Genomic DNA, 11064 nt, shown 5'->3' with positions numbered 1-11064 from the left:
TCAGAGCGACAGCAGAGGAGAAACAGATAACTGAGGAGGGAGTGAGTGTGTCTGTGTGTGTGTGTGTTGGTTTTGGGAACATTTTGGACACTTCCTGTTTGAACCAAAAGACATAGTTTGGCTTTATGAAACATTTCAGATAAAACAGTTAACATATATAAAACATAACATAATAATAAAAAGAAAGAGTCACCATCTGAGGTTGAAGTCAGATTAAGGATGAGCTTCACCAACGTAAAATACAGAAAACATAATTAACTGGATAAAAGCTTTATATGTTCAGTTTATTCACTAACTTGAAAGCTACACGAAGTTTAAAAAGATCCTGAATATCAGAGAGTACAGCTGGCTAATGAAAAATTAGTTTGCAAAATGCATTGTGATTCATAAAGATACCAGTTTAAATGACGAAGGACTAGTTTAAGTCGGGTCCCTTTACCTGACCAACACACATTTAGATCCAGTATTTCCACAGAGGATTGACTATCGAGTGTTAAAGTCAGTTCAAGTGTTTTCAGTTGCTATAATGTCCACTAGATGATAAAAACTCTGCCTGTATTGAAATTAATTTAAAAAAAACAAAACAATTTTCTTACTACAAATACAAAGCCAATAGGATTTGATAGAGGTCTAGTGGCAAATGTTTCACTATTTTTAAATTGATTCTCAAAACAGAAAGCCTGCATTACAAACTGGAAGTGTGGAGTTTGAAAGACGATGGTGTTTTCCTGGAGGGTCAATGAAAGACACGTCCGATGCTTTTTGGAGCTTGATCCATATCAGGTACAAGTCAGGATATCTGTGCTTCTGCTGCACAGATATCCTGACCACTAATCGTCATAATCTCTTTGTAAATCATCCAACTTTACACTTCATCGCTATAGAAAACCTCATAGTGTCAGCAAGCTAGAGACAGTTAGTCCAAACTTAGACTTAGTATCACAAAATGTGGATTTAGAAAGTCATTATGAGCTACTTAGAATGTCAAAATGTCCCCCCCCCCCCTTCCTTTTTTTTCTGGCATGAGTTGACATGGAAAATTAGATTATAGAGAAAAACCCGCATCACTTCCTTTGTGTCCTTTGTGTCGCCGTGAGTCTCTCTTACTGACACTCAACACATCACAGATGTTTCGATTTGATCCACCCCCTCAGTTTAAAAGTTTAACATTTAAGAGGACGAGTCTCCTCCCAGATGGCCATCGCCTCGTCCAATCCGGTGAGCCTATAAAAGTACAGCTTCACCAGCACAGGAACCAACCGCTGATCATCCACCAGTCTAAGTACAATCAGCTGCTTCCAGCTCCACCAGCAGCTCCATCGCTCCCTCTGCAGGCGGACTGAAGCTACTGACTGTGTCAGCGTGTAATCAAATGTTATTCATATTAAAATAAAAGCCCTTTATCATACAACCAATTCTTTTATTAAACTTGTGACTCATGGTGTTTCTGCTCTTCCACCGATGCACTGCAGGTGGCGCCCTGAGAGGAGCGAAGGGCATTCTGGAATACATCTGACCACTGAGGGCCGTGGTCCACAGCTTCATCCTGACTGGCAGGAGGAGGAGGAGGAGGAGGAAGAGGAGAGGGAGGAGGAGGAGGAGGAAGACGAGGAGGAGACGGAGGAGTGGCTAGAGTAGAGGACAGAAATAAGACAGTTGTAATATTTGTACTGTAAAACAAATGTATTTATGTAAATTCAGTTGTAATCCATAAAAGACTTTTTCCTCACCTGCATGAGGAACCACAGCAGTCATCCATTTCCATAGTTTGTCAAGAGCTTTAGCTGCAGCAGGAGGGAAACAAATCGATGTCAAGCTTCAGTCAGAATTGCGGAAAAAACGAATAATTCAGATTTTCACAGTTTTATCACACAGTTTAAATACAAAAGGTTCAGTCTCAGTAACAACTGTAGTTCATCTCAGCGCCAGCAGGTGAAGCTGATGCTGACTGAACTGATGGTTCAGAGTCTCTAAAAGGAAGATAATTACTTTAAATGACTAATTAAAAGTTAAAAGTAAAGGTTTAATTAAAGGTTGAACATCTCAAAAGGTTGAATAACTTAAAATTCAAGTACATTTTTTTGGGTGCTTTATCTTCAGCTGTTTCTCTCACAGAAATACATTTCAAAATCTGAAAAAAAATGTAGATAATTGAACTATTTCAAGTCTTTTTACTGCAGTTTTTCTTTCAGTATTTTTTGAGTGTGATTATATTTACAATCTGCATGAAAGAAGGTTCGGTTCAATAACACCTACCTCTCCTGGGAAGACAACCTGCTGCTGAAACCTCCGGGTCTGATCCAGAATCTGAACCTCGTTCTCCACGAAGATACTCTCCACGTTCTGCTTCACGTTCCTCCTCAAGTTCCTCCTCAAGTTCCTCTCCAGATTGTGGTCCGGATTCCACCAGGAGAAAGACTCGGTTCAGCAGGTGGTCCAACATCTGTTGGGCTTTGTCTGGCTCGGTTCTGATGGTCAGGGCACGAGCGGGTCGTCCTGCTGAGATCCGCAGCTCTGTGAGGTTTCTAAAGAATCAAAACCCAGATTCAAAACTCGAAACCCCAACACACACATTAGGACCTGCAGCACTGGACTGGGGCATGAGCAAGAAAGTAATCACAGGGAAAAGGTCCTGGGTTCTGGGTTCAAGCGTTGATTTTCCTCAATGCGCTTCAGAATATGCAAAGCGGGATGATTAAGCAGGGTATTATTTAGGGCGGGGCTACCTTGTGATTGAGAGGTTGCTACCAGAGCTGTATACAGCTTCTCTACGTCCGAATATGGTCACTTCCTTTCACTGGTTGCAAAAAACCAAGATGGGGATTGCCATAGTGCCAAACTTGAGGATTCAGAACCACAGTCCACAAACCAATGAGTGAAGTCACGACGACTACGTCCACTTGTTACATAGTCTTTGGTTCTTACCTGTTTCTGCTGTGTCTGAGGATCCAGCAGAGAACCAGCAAAACCATCAGAACCAGCAGCAGAACCAGAAGGGAGATGATGAAGAGTTCAGAGGTCATCCTCACTCAACTATCTCTCTGCTCCCCAACACAACACACCTTCTTAGGGAGGGGAAAGGTAGATTAACATTGAGGTTCAAAGCTTATTATTGACCTTGAAACCAGCAGTTGATAAAATGATCTTACCACAAGGTCCATTTAGTAGCTGTTCTGGTGCTTTTGACTGTATCACAGAATCTTCTTCATAAGAGGGAGTTTTAAACCTGAACTTTTAAGCCACCGTGGATAATAACTCTTTAAAGTGCTGCAGGGAAAAACGGAAAGTTGAACTTCTACTATTCCAGCACAATTGAGAAAAACTGCCTCTGGTGATGAAGCTCATGTGATGTGACAGAAAGCTCCTGAACATCTACAACATAGACCTAGAGGTGAGGGCGTTTTCTCAATAGCCTAACATTGTTTGCTAGAAACGTTTCTCTCTGGTCATTCAAAATCATCTTTTTAAAGATGGAGAATAGATAAATAATCAGGGTGTTGTTCTTATTGTGGCTTTAGCAGAACTTCACACTACTAGTCTGAAGTGACAACAACAAGTCAGAGTAAAGAATAACATTCATTCAGACATTATTCTTCAACCATGTATTGATTATGTGTTTAACTTACCTGCCTCTCCTTTTGGGATCCTGTAATTTGAAGTAAGTCAGTTTTTTAGAAATTACTTAGAAAGATTCAACAGTTTGAAAAAGTTGAAAGAAAACATTCTGTTCTGTTTGCATTTTCTAAACCAATCAGAACTGGATGAACAAAATATTCTGTCTCTGACAGGAAACCTTAGTAACAGCAAGCGTGAGAGGAGCGCAACCCTTATTTCTTATTTGTCATTTCTAAATACTGTTTATTGGTTCCATATATAGTTCTTTTTTATTAGTTTTGTCCTTTTTGTCCCTGAAGAGGTTGGGGGGGTTCTTCCCATTCACTTCAATACAGTCAGAGTTTTATCACAGCAGCATCTAGTGGACATTAGAGGAACTGCAGCCGATCACACGCCAGCTCAACACAAGGAGGAAACAGGAAGCGGTTTGTCAGCATGTTATTTAATCAGATTAACGTTGATCAGGAAGACAGTGCATGTTTTTACAAAATAAAATGTACAAGAGAAGAATCTTTAATAAAATCTTTTGTCTCATATCTTTTTATATGAAAGCACCATCAGATACAGCGGTCATCATTATTTAATCTGTAGGATCAACATAAAATATCATACATCAATACTTACACTCAAATGTACCCTGATAGAGAAATATTAGGTTTATATAAATAAAGTGTTTATTACAGCAAAAGGACAAAGTAACATGAAGGAAGATGAAATACGCAAAAGCTATCAATATACATACACAGTGTCTGTGTGTGTGTGTGTGTGTGTGTGTGTGTGTTCAGACAGCGTTATTGGAGCTGTTGTTATTGATATCCATCCTGCTGATCAGTTCGGTCACTAACTGCTGCACAGTTTGAGAGCGCAGCCGGCCGACTTCGAGGACGCCCTCGTGGTTCACACTGTCCAAGTCCTCGTAGCTCTTCACCACCTGACACAGATCATCAATCAACGAATCAATGAATCAGTCACAATGTATGGAACCGTTGACGTATTGATCGGTGTGTTTACCTTGTTTGTGATCAGAGAGAGGCCGAACACTCTCAGACCGCAGTGAGTCGCCACAACGACCTCAGGAGCCGTACTCATACCTGTAAACACACAACAGCTGACGTTACTGAGACCACAATAGTACTACTGGTACTGAAGAAAGTACTGTGAATAACACTACTGTTACTGTTAGTACTGACACAAACACTCCGATGATAATACTGTGAGTAATATTGCTAAATCATCAGCGTTGTTTCTTTATATTGTGTTTGTAATGAACGCTGCAGCATTCGTCTGGTTTCTCTCTGTGTGTGTGTGTGTGTGTGTGTGTGTGTGTGTGTGTGTGTGTGTGTGTGTGTGTGCGTCTTACCGACAGCGTCCACTCCGAGTCGATGCAGCAGTTTGGCCTCAGCGATGGATTCAAAGTTTGGCCCCCCCACCATGGCGTACACGCCCTCCTGCATCAGGCCGGCCACGCCCAGCTGCTTGGCGATGTCCATCGCTAGGCAACGCAGGTCTTTGTCGTAGCAGTCTGACATGGCCGGGAAACGAGGCCCGAACCTGTAAACAACAAATAACAAACAACAGCTGAAACAAAACCCTCAACAACTAAGCGTCAAACTTACATCAACTGCGTGTTTCACAAAAAAAAAAAAAACAGCGTGACAAACAAATAAATGTGTGTCTATGTGTGTCTTACTTGTCGTCGTTGGGTCCACTCAGCGGGTTCAGACCGACCAATCCGGGGAAGTTGACGTGGTCTTTGATGATCATGATGTCACCGGGCTGGAGGCCGTCGGCCAATGAGCCGGCAGCGTTTGTCACGATCAGAGTCTTCACCCCCAACAGCTTGAAGACTCGAACTGGAAACGTCGTCTGATGAGGAGACAGACGGACGGACAGACAGACGGACAGACGGACGGACAGACAGACAGACAGACGGACGGACAGACAGACAGACGGACAAGTATCTCGTCATAACTTTGGTAATCATTTGTCTCTAAAACATCAGGTCATGTTTTTTTTTTATTTATCTTAAAACATTCGGGCAGCAATTACATAATCCACAATTGTATCAGTTAGAGCGCCAGACAGACAGGTCTTTTCAGCATGACACACACCAGAGAGACCATGTGTGTGTGTGTGTGTGTGTGTGTGTGTGTGTGTTTCGGCATTTGGGAACCCAGCTCAAGTCATGCATGAGTTCGATCACATGCAGCCTTTTAGCCGGCTCTTCAATGCTGCTATTGTTTCCCTTTATATCACACACACACACACACACACACACACACACACACACACACACACACACACACACACACACACACACACACACACACACACACACACACACACACACACACAGATCAAGTTCAGTCTCATGCTGCATTATGTGTGTTACACCAAGGTTTGCGTGACTGAAAAGGTTTAATCAGCTCACATGCGGTGTTGTGTGTGTGTGTGTGTGTGTGTGTGTGTGTGTGTGTGTGTATGTGTTTATTGTTTATTGTTCTGTTTGTATTAGTAAAAAACGTGAATCATGTGAATTGGTTGAAAACGGTGCATTCAGTGGATTCTTGTGGTCTGGAAAAAATGTGATACTTTTCTACAGCACTGACATTTGTTCCAAGAGACAAAATGACCACAAGTAAATTCCTAACCTTTGGGAAACACAGATGTGTGTGTGTGTGTGTGTGTGTGTGTGTGTGTGTGTGTGTGTGTGTGTGTACCTTGCAGAGTGAGTGTCCTTCATACATGTGGAAGCGACCCTGCATGCACACACATGTCCTGCCCTTCAGCTCCCCGAAAACCAGACGACCTGCATGACCCTGCACTGCAACACACACACACACACACACACACACACACATACACATACACACAAACACACACAAACAGGATTAAGGTGAGAAGAGACATAGTAATGCTAATTGACGCACAAAAATCAACATGTAAACCTGACAGGATTTTATTTTCCTGTTTGGTGGAGCTATGCTAGCAATTTCCCCCCGCTTCCAGTCTTTGTGCTAAGCTAGGCTAAGCAGACAATCTTGGGGTTTCTTCCTTTTTGTTGCATGTGCAGTTATATTTTTTAATTTTAGCATTCATGCCGGGCAGACATTGTATGGATTGAGCCAGATTCCTCGTATCGGTCATCCCAAACTCATTTTATAATCAGAAATGATCAATTTCCTCCAGATCAGCTGTTGTTGGGTTGGTGAATATTTGCCTGATTGATCAACGATCTAGAGACTTTTGTCGGCTCTTTTTGAGCAGTTCTTTGATCCGCAGTCTGCTCAGTTTGTGAATTCAACACAGACGAATAATTGACGACATAACATCGATTTTAATCTTATATCTCATGAAACAGAGGGCTTTAGAGGAATTCAACGGTTGTATAGAAAGTAGAAGTTAAATACTAAAACACTGACTGTTAATCAACACATAAAATATCTTAACTTACAGACTGTTTTTTTGATCTTATTGCTTATGCTTTTATTTATTAAGTGTAGAATATATATGAATAAATATGTGGGGAACAGCTTTACACTGTCAGGTTGTCAGTCAGTAATGAAGTTACTCATTAAATATAATTTAATATTGACAGTATTATTAAAAGAGTGTCTATTCAGACCTGTGCTCTGTGGGAAGCCCGGTATGTCAGAATAAGCGAAGGAGTCCTGACACTTGAGCGCGTCAGCGAGCATGCCCAGTCCGGACCCGCAGATGATCGCCACCTGGGGGCGGTGCCTAGTCTGAGACCTCAGCCAATCAGCTGTCTTCTGGTATTCGTCATGACTGCAGACAGGAAGAAGAGGAGGCACATTTTGTTAAATTAAATTAGGGAGAATTTCTTAAGTGTGAATACACAAAGACCTTCACTGCAACGTTCGTAGATGTCATATTCACCAAAATACAGTTATAGTGCAATGAAAAATACATTATCCAAGTTCTAACCCAGTGTCCTTTTATTTTCTCATCCTGTAAACTGTCTTATCTTGAACTCGGAGAAGGTTAAATAGCGTAGAATAGAAAATAATTCTGGAACCAGCAGGTTATCACACTTTAACTCTGCAAGGGAAACCGGTCAGGAGGTGAAGCTCTGCAGTAACGGACCTTTACAACAACCTTTACATTCAGTTAGAATCATGTAATCTGATTAGACAGTGAGTTTGTCTGCATCTTCATCTGAATGCTCGTGCTTCTTGTCATGCTGTGACAAAACACATGAGGTATCAGGATAAAATGCAAGATAATGTGCAACTGAGCAGTGACAAACACACTAATGTCAGTGTTTTCCTTTCTTAAAATGATTTGTCTTTGAATAAGGTAAAAGTTTGACATTCTGGCACATTGGCATAATCACTGTCTCATGAGAAGATTGACACCACTCTCATATCTCATGAATACAAAGCTTAAGCCAGCAGCGGGTTAGCTTAGCTTAGCACAAAGAATGGAATCAGGGGGAAACTGCTAGCTTTCTCTCTGTCCAAAGGTATCAAACCTACCACCACCTCTAAAGATCACCAATTAACATTCTCTCATTGATCCGTACAAAATCTGAGAGTTAATTCGTCAGTTTGCCGGATTAAAGGGGATCATGCGCCGGACGATTTATATTTCTCCACTGGTTGCCACGGCAACTGGTCGGAATCTGGGCTAATAGAGTTGCAAAAGGTCGGAGCTATTTCGCTTAAACCAAACCTAAAAATTCAGGGTAAATTTAAACAGAATTCATCAACTCTGACGTCTCGTTTTGTTCACAACTGCAACAAAGCGCTAAAGCTCTATTTCACGACTCTGACTTCTTTCCAACGGTGGCCGAGGATCATGGGAGTTGTAGTATTTAGGTCAAAATGACGAACAAAACCTGGTTTCTCTGGAAACATTTTGACAGAAACATTATAGGATAGTTACATCGTTGTGTTTCTAAAGTTGAGGATATCACTTGTGAAGGATTTGTTGGCAACAAGCGGTAAAGTTGCAGATTGCAATCAACCAAAAACTTCTCCTGTGTGTTAGTCGTGTAGGAGAACTACGGTGGCTGACATGAAAACACACTTATTAATATTACATTCCATTCGTGCCAATAGATCCCTCTAAATGCTGCAGGGCGTACCTTAAAGAAACTGAACTCTCTACTTTATACAGCCGGCGTTTTACAGTGAATTTGGTTGTAAAAATCCAGGACTAATGAAAATGCTTTTCGGTTCCCACCGGTACGTGAATGTAGGCACAGAGGAAGAAAAATGAATTATACTCTTAAGTATTTTTCTATATACTGTGATTTTGCCAAAAGCTGCTTTTTGTTTTTTTACTTTAACCCAAGGTTTTGGTGGAGTATCGTTCCTCTTAACTACGTAATACCATGATTAGATACATACAAGTGTTGTAAACAAAGCTCTTTGAAACGTCAGTTTGGTTTCCCAGTTCTGTAGCCTGTAATTACCAAGTATCTACAGAAATACTGAGTATAATGTATTTCTCCTTTCCTCTTCAATGCCCAGTTGTTTTCTTCCACTGTGTTTACATTTAAGGACCAGTAGGAACCACCAAGTATTTTATTGATATCTGGTTCATACAAATGAAATAACACAGTAAACTGCAGGTTATTAACAATAACAAGAAGCTCTGGGATAAATCTGAGGGTTCATAAACTGATTAACAGGACGAGAAAGCAGAAAGAAAACATTGTAATGGTTTTTTCTTCATTTTTTTCTTGTGAATAACTGAATAATAGTACCTTTTATGAAAAAAAATAATGTTTTGGTTGAACCGTTCACAGTAGAAATACGCAGCGATGACGTATTGAGAGGAAGCGGATGTTGATACACGATAATGAAACAACAATAAAACAATAAAACATATCTTGGTAATAAGATTTCATAAAGACGTTTTCTTACCTGATTTGTTCTTTGCTGTGCATGATGGACGAATGACAGACAACCGAAGATGATGATGATGATGAATACAGAGCAGACCGATGTGTGTGTGTGTGTGTGTGTGTCTCTGTCACTAACTGTGTGATTGTGTGTATAAGTGGGTGTGTGTGATGGAGGGACAGACAGTCAGAGTGCGGCCAGCTGACAACAGGATCAGCTTACATATTCACCGGTCACGTGCTTCGGATTGGTCGACAACTCCAGCATTCATCAGCTGCAGCCAATGGAGACTCAGTGTTGTAGAAACATGTGTGCGTGTGTGTGTGTGTGTGAGAGTTTACATTTTTTTTAATTGTGTAAGTCTGATTTTGCGTCATGCCCCCACTGACAGTAACGTGACTTTACTTCAGCTTTCACTCTGATTCTGACGCCCAACACACATACACACACACACACACACACACACACACACACACACACACACACACACACACACACACACACACACACACACACACACACACACACACAGAGAGAGAGAGAGGTTAACTGTACGTATATGAATGGATAGTTTTGAAAAAGACAAATACTTACAGACACAACATGAACTTGTTGCACTTTACATCGTATTTCTGTTATTTTCTACATTTCAGAGGTAAAAATGTTACTTTTTATTTCACTACGTTTATAACTACAGTCACTTTACAGATTGCGTTTATCAATACAATTTAAAATCAACATAAATTCGGATTATTGTATTGGATAAGACTTCTTCGATCCGCAGTAGTGAACCCACGAACTATGAAGTAATTAAAAGGAACCATAAACACATTAATGTATCAATAATTACAATGCAGTAATAATATATATGATTCTGATTCTGTCAGTATGCATAACGAGTACTTTTACTTTATTAGTAAAGTTATAAGTGAAAGTTTGAATGCATGACCTTTCAGGGTAACTTTCTCTAGAGAACTCTGTGATCTAACAGATGAAATCCATCCATCTCCACCTCTAAAAATCACTCATTAACTTGTTACATTGCCTATAAATATCCGGGTGCAAAGGACACACAGACGTGTCCTGTACATACCTCGAGAACCCCTCATGTGATCTACTTCACACCTGACGGGTAATAAACAGACTGTGCGCTAGTTTGTTTAAACCCGTACAAAAACCAAAGTGAAATAAAAAACAAACAACATTTTGTCGTTTTACGCAGCGTTTTGGGTTTATTTCTTGACTGGGGCCGATAACGTCTCGGCGTCTTCACTGTTTTCCTGGAAACTACAGTGAGTCCCGTTGGGGTCAATAGTTGATAAGTGAAAAAACTAGTACACTGATCAATAATTCTCCCAAAGCCACACAAACAGAACAACCTCAAGGTCTCCTATAGATTTCACCAGCAGGTAACAATGTGACCGTTCAGGTGATACATTAACAACTTTTACAACCTGCTCAAACACAGCAGGTTATCGCTGAGGCTATCAGCTCGCTAGCTCGTTTTTACCGTATTAGTTTGCTTGAAGAATTCATATTTATCTTGTAACTTTCGTTTAAAAAGGGTTCAACTCAA

At 40.7% G+C, this 11064-nt stretch overlaps 1 protein-coding gene across 1 annotated transcript; it reads right to left on the bottom strand.

The window, feature by feature from the left end:
• Window positions 1-4061: 4061 nt before the first annotated feature.
• On the bottom strand, window positions 4062-9699 carry pnp4a (purine nucleoside phosphorylase 4a). Its single transcript, XM_068722175.1, has 7 exons — window positions 9510-9699; window positions 7241-7404; window positions 6336-6439; window positions 5306-5481; window positions 4976-5166; window positions 4627-4706; window positions 4062-4546 (listed from the first exon to the last, which is right to left on the bottom strand). Exons 1-7 carry the CDS (start codon window positions 9530-9532, stop codon window positions 4397-4399), a joined length of 888 nt encoding a protein of 295 aa, XP_068578276.1. The 5' UTR covers window positions 9533-9699; the 3' UTR covers window positions 4062-4396.
• Window positions 9700-11064: the final 1365 nt, after the last annotated feature.

The sequence above is a fragment of the Cebidichthys violaceus genome, unplaced genomic scaffold (genome assembly GCF_023349555.1).
Source record: "Cebidichthys violaceus isolate CVI_PGR_0920_01 unplaced genomic scaffold, fCebVio1.0.p SCAF_29, whole genome shotgun sequence".
Lineage (NCBI taxonomy): Eukaryota > Metazoa > Chordata > Actinopteri > Perciformes > Stichaeidae > Cebidichthys > Cebidichthys violaceus.
The sequence above is the reverse complement of the archived record's forward strand: the minus strand, read 5'-3'. Positions and strand labels throughout refer to the sequence as shown.